This window comes from Achroia grisella, unplaced genomic scaffold (genome assembly GCF_030625045.1).
Source record: "Achroia grisella isolate CSIRO2021 unplaced genomic scaffold, CSIRO_AGI_Agris_v1 utg509, whole genome shotgun sequence".
NCBI classification, from domain to species: domain Eukaryota; kingdom Metazoa; phylum Arthropoda; class Insecta; order Lepidoptera; family Pyralidae; genus Achroia; species Achroia grisella.
The window spans coordinates 772812-792346 of record NW_026712902.1 but is presented as its reverse complement, the minus strand read 5'-3'; the positions used below and the strand labels follow the sequence as shown (position 1 = coordinate 792346).

Genomic DNA, 19535 nt, shown 5'->3' with positions numbered 1-19535 from the left:
AAATAGAAAACACCCAGACCGATACAATCAATCATACTCATGAATACAAATGTTTGTTCTGTGCGAGGAATCGAACCCGCGACCATCGGATAGTAAAGCGGTATGCTAAACCATTAGACCACCGAGGCTGTAATATAACATGATATGATCTTCATACCTTCGTTTTTCCATACTATATATAGGGTGTTCCAGAACTCAACGTCAAGCCGAAACAGGGTGATAGGATTGATTGTAACCATGAGAAAAATCAGAGCAAGGGTTACAGTTTGACCAAATTTCTAGATTTTTCTTAAATGCCCGTATTTTTCAACCTGGGATATATATTTTTTCTGAAATTAAATTCAAATTTGGGAGAATAGAGTGACGACCAGCATATGCTATTACAAAAAATAAAAACTCTAATCAGTGTTCGCAACCTGAACAGACCAGTCTCTATAAGCAGCAGTCGTTCATGAGTATGACTGATGAGCCAGCCATCACTGCGCTCGATCGTATTTTAGAGATCCAATGACCCGATATTACAATTATTATTATTAACCTTCATAGAAGAAACTGAAAGTGTAATTGGATCTGATATTCAGTTAATTACAGCAAGACGAACCTTTCAAAGAGAGGGAACAAATTGGAACTTTTTATTTTTTTTATCGTACTCTGATCATTCAATTAGAATAATAATTGATCTTTAAATGAATGCCTTACGTTTTGTAAACAACTTACGATGGTAGAATAAACTTAATAGATTCTCTTATAGCAATGAAACGTAGAATAAATTATAAATATTTATAGCGTCTACCAAAAATGTTATTATACAATTTTAGAATATAAAAATGACATATTTAATTAAATATTATATAACTTTAATAATTAAATATATACAGTTTCAATTTATTAATTATTATTATTTCATATACATTTTATATATCTCCCTTTTTACAGGGATTGTAATACATACAAACACGCGGGCCTTAGCCAAACGTGGATGAGTTTAAAACTTATATGTGGATGATGAAAGTGAAGACGACAGAAATTTTCGTACAATATGACATGTGTTGAGAATGACGGCTTTTTGTAATAGGTCTATTGTAGAAGAGGGGATTTGCAACGTGTCTACGTGTTTGATAGGACTTTTTGGTATAATTCCTGTGGATGACAAAACTATGGGTACTATGTGGATGGTGCTTTCTATTGTTTTTTTAATTCTATTGCTAGATCTGTAAACTTTGTTAGTGTTTCATTGATTTTCTCTGCTTTGCTTTGTATATTGTGTGTGTTTGAGATGGCTATACTATATATATACATATACAAGATATACTTTTTTGTTGATTTTGTCGTGTTATGTTATCTGTAATTATTGTTCTAACCCAGTACAGTTTACAGTGGGCATTTTCGAGTACATTGATTGGAATATATTATTATTGTTATTATTATATCCAATATTATAATTATATAAATAATAACTCGTCCTCCTCTCTTCTCTTCTCTTCCGCTTGCTGCCCAACAGGGTCCATAATTAACCTACTTTGAAATGTACCTGTCTTTATATATACAGTAAAATTATGGAATGCAAAGTTATAATATTAAAATAAACAGTAAATGAACTTGTTTATGTAAATTTATAGTTGAGTTTGAGTAGTGAATATTGAAGGAGGTAAAACATTTTTATTAGGAACTAGTGTCTCGAACTGGTTTTATCACACAATATACACATAATCTATACATATAAATAAAATTGGAGTGTCTGTTTGTATTATTGAAATTGGCGTTTTTTTATTACATATGTATGAATATAACTATGGTACATACACCATACATTTAACATTTTTTACAATTTTTGTCTGTCTGTTTGTTCTGGCTAATCTCCGAAATGGTTGGACTGATTTTTACAGGACTTTTTTTGGCAGGTAGCTGATGTAATAAGGAGTAGCTTAGGCTACTTTTATTTTAGAAAAATAAAGTTAAATTCCACGCGGACGAAGTCGCGGGAACAGCTAGGTTAATATATATTGATAATAATAATATGTATATTATATTAATTTTGTTGGCCTCAGTGGTCTAGCGGTTTAGCACACCGCTTTACCGATAGTCTCGGGTTCGATTTTTCGCACTGCTCAAATATTTGTATTAATTAGTATAATTATTTGTATAGGTCTAGGTGTTTTCTATTTATATTATTTATGTATTTACAAAAAAATATATATCTAAGTATTTATATCAGTTGTCTAGTACCCATAACACAAGCTCTACTTACCGTGGGACTAGATGGGGCTGTGTTAATTGTTAAGGGTTATTTATTATTATTATTTACACCTTACGTCTCTGGACTAACAAAATTTTCAAAGGTGATTGATGCTGAGGATCTGCCCTAGGAACAGGTCAAGGGAGCCAAATTCTTTTAGGTCTGAAACTTTTAGGATAGTTCAAAAAGTTGTGATATGCAACTTAGTGAAAGTCAGCTCGGGTTCCGAGGGTGGATTGAGAGGCACCCTCTCAAACGTAAAAAAATTCAGTTACTTCCTCCCTGTCTTTCAGCTGACTTTAGCACGGTGTATTATAAATTAAACATCTAAAAAAATAGTGATTTCCTTTCATCATCATCTGCTTCTTCATTATCCCATTTTTTTGTTACATAGTTATATATATATTATGTGATATTCTTCAACAATTCACACTACATTTACACCCGTGTTATATGAGTTGCTGTATATATCAAAAACTAGTAAAATTAGATCGACTTTACAAGCAAGTGTGTTGAAAATTAATAAGCTTACCAGCAAGAGTCATGTTCGCTGATCTCCTGTCCACTGCGAACCTGGGACCTTCACTGGAGACCTCACAAGTGTACTTGGCAGTTCCTCTCTCAGGCCTTACTGTGATCAGACATGCTTGGGCGTCGCATGAACTGTTTGTGACCGATACTCCAGTACTGTTGAATGCACGCGTTTCGTACTGCAAACAAAAAAGTAAATTACTGGAGATAATGCATTATGAGGTAAAATTGCACGTGTCTTCGATTAGGTATAGCGCCGTAAGCAGGCATGTAGCGCGCGAGTGGCGTCCGGTGGGCGCGCGTGGAGAGGGGCAACCGCGCGCGAGAACATCGCGCGCGTCAACCGGACGACGAACTGCTCCACCGATGGGACCTTGAGATCGCGGGCGATCACGTCATTACGGACGTACCGTCCGGCATTTGTGCACAGACGGAGGGCGGCGTTCTGTTGGACCTGCAGTCTCAGCCGCTGTGAGGCCGAGCACAGTGCGTACCATGCGAGGGCGGCATATGTGAGCCGCGAATGAATGTAGGTCTTATAAATGCCTACTTTCGTCCGCAGCTGCAGCCTGGATTGCAAGACCGGTCGCAGCATAGCGCGCGCGGCCTTGGCTTGTGGCGGCGTTAAGCCGGCTCGGCGAGCAACAATAGAGACCCACAACATGATTGCTCCAGCCGGCTGGTGGGAAGCAGCCTGCTGGTAAACGAACGACGCTGCGGTGGCACACCCGAGCAAAAAGCAAATGCTCTAGGCCCGTACCCGGCGGTCCTTAGGGACCAGCGGACGACCTAGTCAGTCACAACAACAGATTGAATCCGAGTTACATAGATAGATAACACTTTTATTTGCTTTAAGGGCACACATACAAGGTACAATAATATAAAGAAACAAAAGTAAATACACAAATACATTGGTCAGTTAACAATCTTATTAATCCAAAAGTTTTTTAGTATGGAGGGTTGTTACTTTTTCACGCTAAAAGTACTTAACGGATTTTGATGAAACCTTACAGTAATATAGCTTATACATCAGAATAATATGTAGGCTAAAAATATCAAGCGGGTGAGATCTATTAGGCACATTGATTGAAGTAGAAAAAGTATAATCCATCACATTTAAAATAAGTATTGTTGCTAAGTAACAGTTTGTATGTAACGTGCAACTGCGATCGGAACGAAGTAAATTATATTTACTACTATATATGTAATCCACTCAATATTATAGGTCCAACAGAAATTATTAGTATTTTAACAGATTTAATTTTGGATATGTTTTTTGCTAGTAGTTCTATTGTTTTCTCTTCTGTATATTGTTTTATATTATGTATGTTATTTAAATGTAGAGATGTAGAATGTCTTAAATGTAATGGATTAAGGGACCGTATCAGGCACATTGATTGAAGTAGAAAAAGATCCATCACATTTAAAATAAGTATTGTTGCTAAGTAACAGTTTGTATGTAACGTGCAACTGCAATCGGAACGAAGTAAATTATATTTACAACTGTATACGTAATCCACTCAATATCTCTATCAAGATCGCGGGCATAGCTAAGGTATAATATAGACATAATCAGCGTGTGAGTAACGGTAGTGTGTACATCACCCATACGCAAAAAAACTGCACCTCAGTGTGGTAATTTGCTCGAGGAGCATATCTGCAATTACTGAATGTCTGGTAATGCCCAGAGTATTATTTATACCTAGTTATTTCTATTCTATACCTCAAAAAATCGTATTAATCGAACATTATTTACTCAATTTAGTGAACGGTTGTTGATGAATTAGGATTATTGTATATCTTCGACGACCTCGGTGGTCTAGCGGTCTAGCACACCGCTTCACGACCGATGGTCGCGGGTTCTATTCCTCGCACGGCACAAACATTTGTATTCAGGAGTATGATTGTTTCTATCGGTCTGGGTGTTTTCTATGTATAATATGTATGTATTTACGAAAAAAAGATCTATGTACTTGTATCAGTTATCTAGTAACCATAACAAGACTATCGCCATTTAGACCCAAGTTAAGCTTTAGGTAGCTTAACTTGGGTCTAGATGGCGCTGTGTGAATTGACCTGAGATTATTATTATATTATTATTTTTTTACAAGCATTTCTCATCGAGTGTGTACTCAGAATATATTTTCTCACATTTATTTCAAAGATGGCGCTGATTCCAAAGCATAACACAGTGGCGCCCCCAATCAACTTTCTTACGATAATCGATAACCGTACCTACTTATGTATATATATACATGTATTATTTATATCTTTGTAGTGTTATGTTTACCACATACTCTTTCTCTCATATCTGTAAGATTGCTTAGCGATAAAACACTATTACAACTTATTGTATGTATATATATACATTAATTGAGTTACATTAGTTCGGTTTGGAATAATATACCTTATAAACGGTAAAAGAACTTCTCAAATCTTTACTGTCCTCAACGAAACTTGATCTCTCTATAATATTAGTATATATACAAAATTAACTAGCTATGTGGCAATCACTACAAAACAATGCCACCACTGTAGGAACAGGCCAACCAATCCCGGACACTCGGGACCGCCCGCACGCACGCTATTTTATAAATATGTCAACTGTTTAACAAATAAGATAAATAGTATATTCCTAGTATGTATAATAGATTTTAGTATAAGTAGTATATAGTATAGTTTTGTGTAATTTACCAAATAAAACGGCTTTCCATAAGAAGGCCTTTAAATCAAACCATAAAAAACCCTGAGAACCTCACGCCCATATCTGCCACCCATATGTACCATAAAAAACCCTGAGATCCTCACCCCCATATCTGGCACCCACACGCACCATAAAAAGCCCTGAGATTCTCACGCCTATATCTGGCACACATACGCACCATAAAAACCCTGAGATCCTCACGCCCATATCTGGCACCCATACGCACCATAAAAAACCCTGAGATCCTCACGCCCATATCTGGCACCCACACGCACCATAAAAAACCCTGAGATCCTCACGCCCATATCTGGCACCCATACGCACCATAAAAAACCCTGGGATCCTCACCCCCATATCTGGCACCCACACGCACCATAAAAAGCCCTGAGATTCTCACGCCTATATCTGGCACACATACGCACCATAAAAACCCTGAGATCCTCACGCCCATATCTGGCACCCACACGCACCATAAAAAGCCCTGAGATTCTCACGCCTATATCTGGCACACATACGCACCATAAAAACGCACACATACGCACCATAAAAAACCCTGAGATCCTCACCCCCATATCTGGCACCCACACGCACCATAAAAAGCGCTGAGATTCTCACGCCTATATCTGGCACACATACGCACCATATAAAACCCTGAGATCCTCACGTCCATATCTGGCACCCATATGCACCATAAAAAACCCTGAGATCCTCATGCCCATATCTGGCACCCACACGCACCATAAAAACCCTGAGATCCTCATGCCCATATTTGCCTATATCTGGCACACATACGCACCACCTTAAAAAACCCCTGGGATCCTCACGCCCATATCTGGCACCCACACGCACCTTAAAAACACCTGGGATCCTCACGCCCATATATCCTGAGATCCTCACGCCCATATATCCTGAGATCCTCACGCCCATATCTGGCACCCATACGTACCATAAAAAACCTCAAGATCCTCACGCCTATATCTTGCGCCCATATGCATAATAAAAAACCCTGGGATCCTCACGGCCCTAGTTTTAAAATTAAATCCAGCGTTATATTAAAACACAAATATTTGGGTCCTGCTAATAATGGAGCTACATATCTCGAACTTTCTAATTAGACTCCCAACTTTGCCTTTGTCGGGATCAGAGGGTGACTGCTTTTAAAGACATCACGCTTATTGCGATTGTGATTCAGAAATTTCGTCTGTCTGTATTATAGTTACGCGATTAAATAGAATAGAATAGAATAGAAAATTATTTATTCAAATAAACTTACATTGAAGCACTTTTGATCAGTCATCACATTTTTTTAATCTACCGCTCATTCGGAAAGCTGTCTCATTACAAGAAGAACGAGCAAGAAACTTGTGTGTTGTTCTTTTATATATTGTTACTTTACAAAATATGGTCGAGCGCAGTGATGGCTGGCTCATCCGTCATACTCGTGAACGAGTGCTGCTTGTAGCGACTGGTCTGCTCTTATCACTACGACTGATTTAATCTTATTGTGTTTTTATATTTGAGCCTAAATAAATAAATTCGACTTGTACATGTAAACTTACAAGGATTATTTAAAAGAGCAACACACGAGTTTCCTGCTCGTTCTTCTTGTGATGAGACAGCTTACCGAACGAGCGGTAGTTAAAAAAAAATTTTATGACTATTCAAAAGTGCTTAAATTAAGTTTATTTGAATAAATGATTTTCTACTCTACTTTATTTGTTAGAAATCACATAGACTTACTCTATTTTTTTACATAATTTTACTCAAATAAGTATTACCTGATTTATGTCATTACGTGCGTAATAGAATATATCGACGGCCTCGGTGGTCTAGTCGTAAAAAACACCGCTTTTCTCCCGATGGTCGGGGGTTCGATTCCTCGCACTACACAAACTTGTATTCATCATTATAAAAAAAAATCATTATCAAAATCCTTTCTTAGGGGATGCCTACGTCATAGTAGCTTTATGCATGCAAAGTCTCAGCCCGATCGGTTTAAAATTGACAAAGTTTCATACAAACTTTCATCCCCTATTTTATCGCTTTGGGGGTAGAATTCATCAAAATCCTTTCTTAGCGGATGCCTACGTCATAACATCTACCTGTATGCCAAATTTCAGCCCGATCCGTACATTGGTTTGGGCTGTGCGTTGATAGATCACTACGTCAGTCACCTTTGAGTTATATATATTTAGATTTATATGACTATATTAAAGGAGCTGCTAAATTATTTAGCGAATTAACTCAGCCGTTTCAAAACCAGGAAGATTTACGATTTCGGCTACTGGGAATGTAAATCAGACCTCGCTAAAATATGGAAACACCGACGAGTTTCCTATACTGAATGTTTCAACGCTATATTTGGAGTTGATACAGCCAGCCGTGTAAATATTCATTCCGTTTATGATAATAAAGCAAGAAAATTAATGCCTAATATATTCTTGATTAATAAATAAATAAATCACCCTGGCCAATTAACACAGCGCCATCTAGTTACACTGTAAGCAGAGCTTGTCTTATCTGTACTAGACAATGATGTAAATAATTAGATATATTTCTTTAAATACATACATCTAAATATATATAACTCAAAGGTGACTGACATAGTGATCTATCCACGCACAGCCCAAACCACTGGACGGATCGGGCTGAAATTTGGCATGCAGGTAGATGTTATGACGTAGGCATCCGCTAAGAAAGGATTTTGATTAATTCTACCCCTAAGAGGATAAAATAGGGGATGAAAGTTTGTATGAAACTTTGTCAATTTTAAACCGATCGGGCTGAGACTTTGCATGCATAAAGCTACTATAACGTAGGCACCCCCTAAGAAAGGATTTTGATAAATTCCACCCCTAAGGGGATAAATTAGCGCGAGCAAAGCTGCGGGCAAAAGCTAGTAATATATATAGAAAACACCGAGACCAATACAAACAATCATACTGATGAATACAAATGTTTGTGCCGTGCGGGGAATCGAACCCGCGACCGTCGGAAGTAAGGCGGTGTGTTAAACGACTAGATCACCGAGGCCGTCAAATATATGATTTCTAAATAGCAAAATAATCAAGATGTTGAAAATATGGAATTTTGTTTTCACCCCCTGATTGTAATGAGCACCTGTTACTTGTATTTATGTATAGAAGTGAAAGGTGCTCATAGCACGACATCATCATTATAGTCCGTGAGGTAGAGACTTTTTTCGTCAATTGTTTCCTTCCGGTCAAAAAATTCTGTATACACACTCCGAAATTTGTCAGATGTCAGTTTATATGCTATATTGGATTTTTTTTTAATTAACACAGCGCCATCTAGTGCCACAGTAAGCTGAGCTTGTGTTATGGGTACTATACAGCTGATATAAATACTTAGATTTTTTGTTTCGTAAATACTTACATATTATACATACAAAACACCCAGACTGATACAAAAATTATACTCATGAATACAAATGTTTGTATCGTGCGAGGAATCGAACCTGCGACTATCAGAACTAACCCGTAACAACACGAGACCGTCAAATTACTTACTTTCTATCACCAAATCTTATATGAGATATGACTTTTAATAATTGCAACTTAAATCGAAAAAAAAAACAATGGAACACGTGTACAGGATAATTAAAAAGAAAAAAATAGGCCAAAAAACGATGTCGCCATAAAGGAAGCGGCAGATGTCATTATAATATATCGAGCTTAGCTAGTCATACTCGTGGCCATATGGTCTCGAGTATGACTAGCTATCGATAAGGTCGACTATGTTTTACATAAGTTACAATTACATTACAAAATTCACTTGAAACATGTCAAAACATCTCCATTACATGTCTACAATATATATGTAACGTTACAAATAACCGTTACAATTTTCCCTTTGGCACAGGAAATGTGTGAGACATTTGACAACCCTCCAATCTTAACAGTAATAAATAAATATATCTAGGTGTATAGAGGTTATACAGCCAACGATATATAATTAAAAAAAATAGCAAATAAGTATAGAATAAATATTAGTAACAAGATATTCTATTTAAATAATAATAAAAAACTCAGGACAATTCACACAGCGCCATCTAGGCCCAAGCTAAGCAGAGTTTGTGTTATGGGTACTAGACAACTGATATAAATACATGGATACATTTTTTTTAAATAACTACATATTATACATAGATATCACCCAGACCGATACAAACAATCATACTCATGAATGTGTATGATTGTTTGAAACAAATCTTTGTACCGTGCGAGGAATCAAACCCACGATCATAGACCACCGAGGTCTAGCTTTTGCCCGCGGCTTCGCTCGCTTTAATTTATCCCTTTAGGAGTGGAATTTATCAAAATCCTTTCTTAGGGGATGCCTACGTCATAGTAGCTGTATGCATGCAAAGTCTCAGCCCTATCGGTTTAAAATTGACAAAGTTTCATAAAAACTTTCAGCCCCTATTTTATCCCCTTGGGGGTAGAATGAATCAAAATCCTTTCTTAGCGGATGCCTACGTCATAACATCTACCTGCATGCCAAACTTCAACCCGATCCGTCCAGTGGTTTGGGCTGTGCGTTGATAGATCACTATGTCAGTCAGTCACCTTTGAGTTATATAAATTTATATTTAATAGTCAGTCAGAAATATAAATTGACACAAAGCGAGAAACACATCTCCAGCATCCGAATTCAACCGGTATTCTCCGAGACCGTCAGTAATAGTACCATGAATCACCAAGTAAAAGTTTTACAAGTTACGAGTAGTTGCCGACAAAATTGCACATGCGACTTTTGTCGGCATATGATTTTTGCCTGATTTTTATAGACTCACTTGAAAACTATTGTGTGTCTGAACTTTTAAATGTCAGAAATTCAGCTCGTATTCCTTTCAAATAAAAATTGTACATGTTTACAATAATACAGATTCATGTACATTCCAATTTGGGAGAATAGCGTGACCACCAGCATATGCTATTGCAAAAAAAAAATCTAATCAGTGTTCGCAACCAGAACAGACCAGTCCATACAAGCAGCACCTGTATGATTATATTCTATTCTATGAAAAGTGTTAAGGATTTCTGTATGAAATGTTAGCGGTCTCATTATAGCATCTAAAAGTTATTCAGTGCTATAAGTTTACTACCCAGCTTATAAATTATACGAGTAACACTGTGAAGCATAGTCGTGTCTTGTAGCAGCAGAATCACGAAGAGCAAGGTAAAGATATGAATGAGAGAGTTGTAGCTATGTACATATTGCAGAGGTATTTACTAATCTAAATATATATAACTCTAAGGTGATTGACATAGTGATTTATCAACGCACAGCCCAAACCACTGGACGGATCGGGCTGAAATTTGGCATGCAGGTAGATGTTATGACGTGGATGCCTACGTCATAACATCTACCATCTGCTAAGAAAGGATTTTGATTAATTCTACCCCAAAGGTGATAAAATAGGGGATGAAAGTTTGTCAATTTTAAACCGATCAGGCTGAGACTTTGCATGCATAAAGCTACTATGACGTAAGCATCCCCTAATAAATGATTTTGATAAGTTTCACCCACCCCTAAGGGGATAAATTAACGCAAGCGAAGCCGCGGGCAAAAGCTAGTGATGTATAATACAAAAGGATTCGGTCTGGAATTATAGACTTGTTATATTCTTATTCCGTCGTAAATAAGTAACCAAAGGCGGATCCAGCTTTGGCGCCAGGAGGTCACATAGTCGTGGTCAAGGCAAGAACTTATAATTTAATTTTGATAACATTAGATACAAGTAAAAAGTAGGTATATTATTAATGTACGTAAGTATATATATACAACTAATGTACAAAGCTAGTGGAACTAATGACGTTTAATTACTCCCCCTCGTTGCAGATTTATCGGGTCGTTAAATCTGACCTGTCACCACGGTGATATTATCGGTTGAAAAATAGTTTTCCGCCCATAATATCCTTCATAAAACGAAGTATTTATGGCCATTATTTCTTTATATATCACTATTTATTACTATAAATAAATAAATAAATAACCAATGAAACTGTAAAGTGACAAGTAATGAAATTAAAAATCAGGACGAGGTAAACTCGATCGATCAAACGAGAATCGAAATTTCAACAAGACGTACACTCGATCGCCCGTCCAGACGATGATCGTAATTACGACGATTTGAGCCGAGGTTCGAACTCCTAGCAGTGCCCTCAGACTTTAGTCGTATCCGTCAGATAGGAGTTGGCTTTCAGCCGCTCAGTTTAGCTGAAAAAATGAAGCTCCGCATTTTAGCTGTAGCACTGTAACCTACAGAGCCATCTGCACCCCTTTTTTTTTAAAGTTGCCAGGCCAGTCAAGCAAGAATTGAAGGATATTCTTAGGAGCGATGGTTTTTATCTCCTCAGGATAGAGATGTACTCTCCAAAGAAAATATATTATTTATACATGGTTGGACTACAACCGTGGGATGTGTAGTGGCGTTTCGTCTTTAACTCAGCACAGTCTGCAAATCTTTAAGCACAGGCTTAAAGTTACCATGTGTTTATGTCATTTGCTGTGACCAGTGAAAGTTCAAGTTACGATGCATATATGTAGCAACACAGTTTCTACACGTGCCACTGTCGACTTCCTAGAATCCTTATCGCACGGCACGTGTAACGCAGCTGCAGGTAACGTGGCTTGAAGGTCGCGCAGCTGCGTTTCTAATGTTACACGTGCGGTGCGATAAGGAAAGAGAAACTGTGTTGCTACAATTGTTTTTACTCAATAACATTAGTTTATTAGCGTATTGATTCAAGTAGCCTACTTTAGGACTTTTGAATGTAATCACCTTGACATATTCTGCTATTCATGTGTAATAAGTTTTGGCTAAATTTGTCTTTATTTAATTATCAAGGGTTTAGTTGAAGGCAAACGATCTCGGGGAGTAAGGGAATATATAAGGTCGACCTTCACACGGTTCCTCCTGGTAACCATCGTGTTAAATTCTTAGTGGGTGTGACACGATAGGCTAACTGACCTGACGTCAGTAATACCTTATACTCCACTGGTGCCCTCCAACGTAAACCGTTCGCGCAGGCGGGTGCACCATTTCGTTCCTCGGGGTTAATCACCAACGTGATGGACTGACCTTATAAAAACGGCTACACTGACGTTCATAGTACATTGTTCTCGTACAGCCAAAAACCGTACCAGATAGAGACAAATTGCGAGGAGAACTGTCGCCAAGGAGGACAACGAAGAAATAGCATCATAAAAGCCACGACCACTCTGTCAAAAGTGTATCGTATACTCTAAATATGAAGTCTTTATTTACCTTTTTAGAAATATAAATCAAAATGATTGTTCCAACAAAGATGGCCTCATATTTTATTGGCATACACATATATAATGTTAACGGAAAAGAAAAGTAAATATTAACGCTGAAATAAGAATAATGGGAGTGTGTCCCAGTGGAGTTGGCTTAGATACTGCTGTATGTAAATTTAAGTAAGGGTCGACATGGGACTCCCTGAAGGACGAAATTAAATGTCGAGCAAATTGGCGAAGTAGAAAGGCACAGAAGCGAGATGGCGTACGAATAATTTCCAAACATATTTATGGGTTATATACGACGTCAAATCTTTTACTTTTATTTACATATTGTTTTAAGAATAGAATAGAATAGAAATTTATTCAAATAAACTTACATTGAAGCACTTTTGAATAGCCATCACATTTTTTTTAATCTACCGCTCATTCGGAAAGCTGTCTCATCACAAGAAGAACGAGAAAGGAACTTGCGTGTTGCTCTTTTAAATAATTTTATTGTTACTTTACAATTTAAGTTTAAGTGTGTGAATACAAACCACCGGTTAGCACTAATTCAATTAAATAATCAAATAGAAAAAATATTAAATACACAACAACTGGTTAAACAATTAATAGGAGGAAATCAGTCATACTGATTAGAGCAGACCAGTCCCTACACAGGTCACGAGTATGACGGATGAACCAGCCATTACTGCGCTCGACCATATTTTTGGGAGCCCAATTAAGGTTTTTGAATATTTAGTGGAGGAACTTCTTTTTTCGAACTATTTATATTGTTGGCCGCAGCTGGCTTAACAGCTTTACCGAACAGCAGGGGCCAGTTCAGATAGGGATGTTTCAAAAATTTTCAATGGATACCTATTTTTGGAACTACTGTAATACTTTTACCCCTAGCCGCAGTTGGTTGGTTGGTTTTACAGCTTCACCGAATACTAGAAGGCCAGTGCAGATGGCACACCTAACACGCGGAAGGACTTATGGAGCTCCTACCTGATGGATAGGACTTTAGGCCGAGAGCACCGCTAGGTACGAACCTCGACTTAGGCTCTCATAATTTCGACCCCCTTATGAATTGAACGGGGAAGAGATCTATGTTTATGTACAATAGGTATTTATTGATAATCCCACACTAAATGAAAATCAGCATGTTGTATTTATAGAGCATTACAAGTTATTTTGACAAATAATTAAATTAATTTAATACAGATTTAAAAACAAAAATAAATATTATAATAAAGTTTTTTGACAGTGTTGGCAAACAAAGTTTAGAGGGCCATTCGCTCCATTTATGGTATGGGTTCCAGGGAGTCATCAGTCAGTCTGTGTTACGACCGTCTGTCGTCACTCAGTGTAGGTTATGTAGGGTTAAGGTTAGGGATGCTACAGGTTCCAGGGAGTCATTGCGAGAGTGCTTTAAGGAATCAAATATCCTCACCGTTGCTTCTCAATACATTTATGAAAATATCATCTATGCCAGGAAGAATATAGACAGTTTAAAGAGTTAGTGATTGCACTAATAAAAGCTTACGTAACAATAACAAACTGATTTTACCTAAATGTCTTTTGGCTAAAGTTAGTAATTCGTTTTATGGCAATTGCGTAAGGTTTTACAATAAAATACCAGAGTCTATTATAAATCTGCCAGAAAAAAGATTTAAATGTCAAATAAAACTTTTCCTTTGCAAAAAAGATTACTATAAAATTGAAGAATTCGTTAACGATAATAATGTTTTTACAGAAAAACTTTAAATCCATAGCACTGACAATATTATTTGATTACACTAATAATGAGTGCGTAGCGATTTCTATGTTGATTATCGCATGCCTCTTACTTGTTATACTGTAATTATTTATATAAAAAAACATCTATTAAAAAGAGCACCACACAAGTTTCTTGCTCATTCTTCTTGTGATGAATCTGCATTCCGAATGAGTGGTAGAATCAAAATATAACTATTCAAAAGTGCTTGTAATGAGTTTATTTGAATAAAGATTATTTCTATTTCTATTTCTATGTTAATTATTAACAGTTCTTTTTTAATGAATCTGATGGAAACAAACCAGACTCATGAAGTCTGATTGTGCAACTAAGTTGCAATTATATTCTAATCATATGATACAAAGTACTAGGAGAGCAAAATCCTTTAGAAGGTCAACTGAAGTTTAAATATATGCATAAATTGTATACATGTTCAGGAATGTTTGTACCAATGTGTAGCCCAAATAGTATTTTTGTAACTGCAACACTGCACGTCGGGATTTCAGCGGGCCAGAGACAATATAGTAACCGTTAAGTTCATATACTCGTTAGAAACTGAAATACCATCCTGATCATCTGGATGAATGGCGGTCTTCCACAGTGCGGTTTTCTAGAAACTTTTTGCCCCGCACAACCACATTGTGGAATCACCTTCCAGCAATGGTATTTCCGAACCGATACGATATTGAAACTGTAGGGTAGTTTAATAATTAGTATTAAGACGGTGGATGGTATTTGGTTTCTTTTTCAATAAACAGTTAGCAACCGACCGTGTTGTTTCACTGACGCTGCATTGGCGACGAGTCGGGTTACCTTAAAAAATAATCTGAATACAAAGTATTTTAGTTCATTACCAACTTACAAACAAAATTAATATAAATAAACTCTAAATAAATAAACAGTACTAAAAAATTGTGTAAAAATGCCCGTGGGTAAAATAGAACCTTTTGATCTACATTCGAAACAATGGAGTGCGTACGTGCGACGTGTCAAACAGTTTTTGTTGTGTAACGAAATTAAAGATAGTTTAAAAGTGGCGACTTTTATAACGTTAGTCGGTGAACCCACCTACAATTTAATGTGTGATCTGTGTGCACCAGTAAATCCGGAAGATAAAACATTCACGGAGTTGGAAAAAATAGTGGCAGATCACCTCGAACCACAACGTTCAGTGATAACAGAGAGACATGTCTTTCGATTGAGAAGGCAATCTATAGGCGGTCTGGGTGTTTTCTATGAACCGTTGTCGGAATACTTGCAAAATTTGAAACATCTGGCGACGACCTGTAACTTTGGGTCGATGCTCGAAGAGAACCTTCGGGACCAGTTCGTGTCCGGGTTATGTAGTGACGACATGAGATCGCGTCTGTTTGCCGAGAAAGACATAACATATAAAAAGGCGGTGGAGCTAGCTCTCGCATTGGAAGCGGCGGATAAACACGCCGAGGCGAGCGCCAGGAGCGGCGGTGCGGGCGGCCGGGAGGGCGGCGCGGGCACCGGCGCGGGCGCGGCCGGCGTGTGGGCGCTCGGCGGCGGCGGCGCGGACCGGCCGCGCGACGGCTTGCATGCGGTGCGCAGCGCGCGGCCCCACCCGGTCGCGGCTGGCGCGCCGGCGGCAGCGGGAACGAGTTGTTGGCGATGCGGTAAGCCGCATCGAGCAGATAAGTGCCGTTTTAAAAATTATTCATGTGATAAGTGTCAGCGCAAAGGTCACTTGAAAGTGATGTGCAAAGTGTTAGAGAATAAGAGACACAATTTTATCGACGAAGATGCGGACGGCGAATTATATAATATACGTGTCGTATCTACGGGAGATGACCCTTATTTTGTGGACGTTAAAATAGGGAATCGGGTAATTAAATGTGAAGTCGATACGGGCAGTAAGATATCCGCCATCAATGAGGAGTATTATATAAAGTTTTTTTGTTATTATACCTTGCATAAGGATCGAATTAAATTATGTTCATACTCTGGATCGATGATAGAAACTGTCGGTTATATTTTAGTAAACGCTTGCATTAATGATATTACTCAAAATAATTTAAAATTATACATTATAAAAAATGGTAGTCGTCCATTATTAGGGAGGAGTTGGATTCGTCGATTCAATATTAATCAATTATATATAAATAGTATTTGTGAACAAGACGATAACGGGTTTCGGGCTAATTTTGTAAATCAATTGAAATGTGAATATCCGCAAGTGTTTACAAATACTTTAGGTACATGTAAAAAAACCATTCGATTACAGCTAACAGATACCGAACCGGTTTTTGTACGCGCGCGGCCGGTACCGCTCGCTCTACGCGCCGCAGTTGAGCGGGAACTGAACCGATTGCAAAAAGAGGGTTCCATATATCCTGTGGAACATTCCGATTATGGAACACCTATTGTTCCTGTAATTAAATCATCTGGTGAAATACGTATTTGTGGAGACTACAAAACAACAATAAATCCTAAGCTTAAAAGAGACTATTATCCATTGCCACGAATAGAGGAATTATTTGCTGCCTTGAGCGGAGGAAAAGAATATTCAAAAATAGACCTTACCACAGCCTATATGCAGGTTCCTCTAGAGGAAGGTTCACAGGCGGCAACTGCCATATCTACGCACTTAGGCACTTTTGTTTTTCGACGTACACCTTATGGTTTAAGTTGTGTACCCGAAAAATTTCAAAAAATCATGGAGGAGACCCTCCGTGGCCTCTCCAATACTGTCGTCTTTTTAGATGACATTTGCGTTACAGGTCCTGACCGTAGTAGTCATATAAATAATCTGCGAGCTGTAATCGAAAGATTAGCTAAAATGGGTCTCACTATTAAAATTAATAAATGTTCATTTTTACAACCTAGTGTATCATATTTGGGCTTTATAATAGATAAGGATGGGTTACATCCAGATGTATCGAAAGTGGAGGCTATAGTGAATGCACCACCACCTAATAACGTGACGCAATTAAAAGCATTTTTAGGACTAATTAATTATTATGGTAAATTTATTCCGAATTTGAGCTCTTTTCTTTATCCTTTGTACAAATTATTAAAAAAAAGATACATCATGGGATTGGAATAAAACATGTGAGAAAACATTTCGAGACGTTAAACAGTATTTATCGAGTGACAAAGTCTTAATTCACTATAATGCTTCATTACCATTGTTATTAGCTGTAGACAGTAGTAGCTACGGAGTTGGTGCGGTTTTAGCGCACAGGTATCCAGACGGCACCGAGAGGCCGATCAGCTGTGCGTCGCGAACACTTACGGACGCCGAAAAAACTACAGTCAACTGGATAAGGAGGCGTTGGCTATACTGTACGGGGTTCAAAAACATCATCAATTTTTATATGGTCGATCATTTGTATTAAAAACGGACCATAAACCATTGACATACATATTTGGTCCAAAAGGTGGTATACCCCAGACGGCAGCGAGTAGGCTGCAACGATGGTCTGTGAAGCTGGCGGCTTATGATTTTAAAGTTGAATATGTAAGCTCCAAAAATAACGGTAACGCGGATGCTTTATCGCGTTTACCATTGCAAAATAAATCACATTTAAATACACTTGATCATAATAATTATAATTACTCGCATTATTTAATTTTAATAAATGAAACCTTGCCAATCAGCTATAAAGATATAGCATTCGCTACTAAAAATGATTCCTTACTGTCGAAAATATATGGATACATTATGTATGGGTGGCCGAATGAATGTGGGACTGACCTTGAGAAACCGTTTTACTATAGACGGGCGGACCTATACGCGGAACATGGTTGTATACTATACAAATATCGTGTTGTAATACCAAATAAATTACAACAACAAATATTATCTGAAATACATGAAGGTCATTTAGGGGTGATAAAAATGAAGTCGATCGCCAGACATTATGTGTATTGGCCTGAAATAGACAGCGATATAGAGGGATTAGGGCGCGAGTGCGAGGCTTGTCGAAACGTTCGAGACGCACCACCACGTTCATCGTTGCATCCGTGGGAGTTCCCGACAGCTCCATGGCAACGATTACATGCCGATTTTGCCCAATTGAATGGCAAGTATTATATTGTAGTAGTGGATGCCAATTCGAAATGGTTGGATGCTGCATTAATACGTAGTACCTCCGCTATTGACACTATTCAGTATTTTCGTAAGTTATTTTCAATATTCGGGTTACCAGTACAGCTAGTCACAGATAATGGTCCCCCTTTTCAGAGTCACGAATTTAACGATTTCTGTAAGAAAAATACAATTAGACATACCACTGCATCACCACATAGGCCACAAGGCAACGGAGCGGCAGAGAATGCTGTAAAAACCATAAGAAAGACTCTGAAGAAAGCCATCTATGAAGGTCAGGATGTGACGTCAGCTTTGTGTCGATTTCTTTTTCAGTATAGAAACTGTGAACACGCTACTACAGGTGTAGCTCCGGCGGTCGCATTACTAGGTCGTCGACTACGTACTAGGTTAGACGCGGTGCGACCTAATACTAGCGATATTGTTAGACAGGCGCAAGACAAACAGGTAGCGGAAGCTGGGGGAATGGATAGAACTTTCGAAGTTGGAGAAAGCGTAATAGCTCGAGACTATTCCTCCCGTGGGGACAAATGGACAGAAGGCCAAATAACATCCAAAACGGGGCCGGTTTCTTATACAGTACAGTTAAACACGGGAAACGCTTGTCGTAGACATTCTGACCAATTATGGCCTTTAAAACGAAATAGACTTTCAACGCCCTGTTTAAGTAATAATGAGTTGTCAGACTATGACAATCAATCAAGACGTAGTTATGATAATCAACAAAGACAAGAGCCGGATGATAAAAATTTAAAGAGTCCCATGACAGGTAAAAATGAAAAAGGGGAAGAGAAAGATGTTATGAATTCACCTAATATTAAAGAGTGTGAACAACTGTCACCAACAAATCAATGTAGTGATCGAGCTAGGCGCGCACTTGAAAGAGAATTACGTAAACAAGGGATAGAGAAATGAGTTCGATCGTATGAGTTACATG

The 19535-nt window shown here is 37.9% G+C and overlaps 1 protein-coding gene across 1 annotated transcript in view; it reads right to left on the bottom strand.

Annotated features, from left to right (window-relative positions):
- The window catches only part of LOC131846265 (uncharacterized), a 77354-nt gene that overhangs the window by 34603 nt on the left and 23216 nt on the right, over nucleotides 1-19535 (bottom strand). The window contains exon 3 of the mRNA XM_059195529.1: nucleotides 2769-2946. Within this exon, the coding sequence (XP_059051512.1) occupies nucleotides 2769-2946 (178 nt within the window). The remainder of the gene's footprint in view (nucleotides 1-2768; nucleotides 2947-19535) is intronic.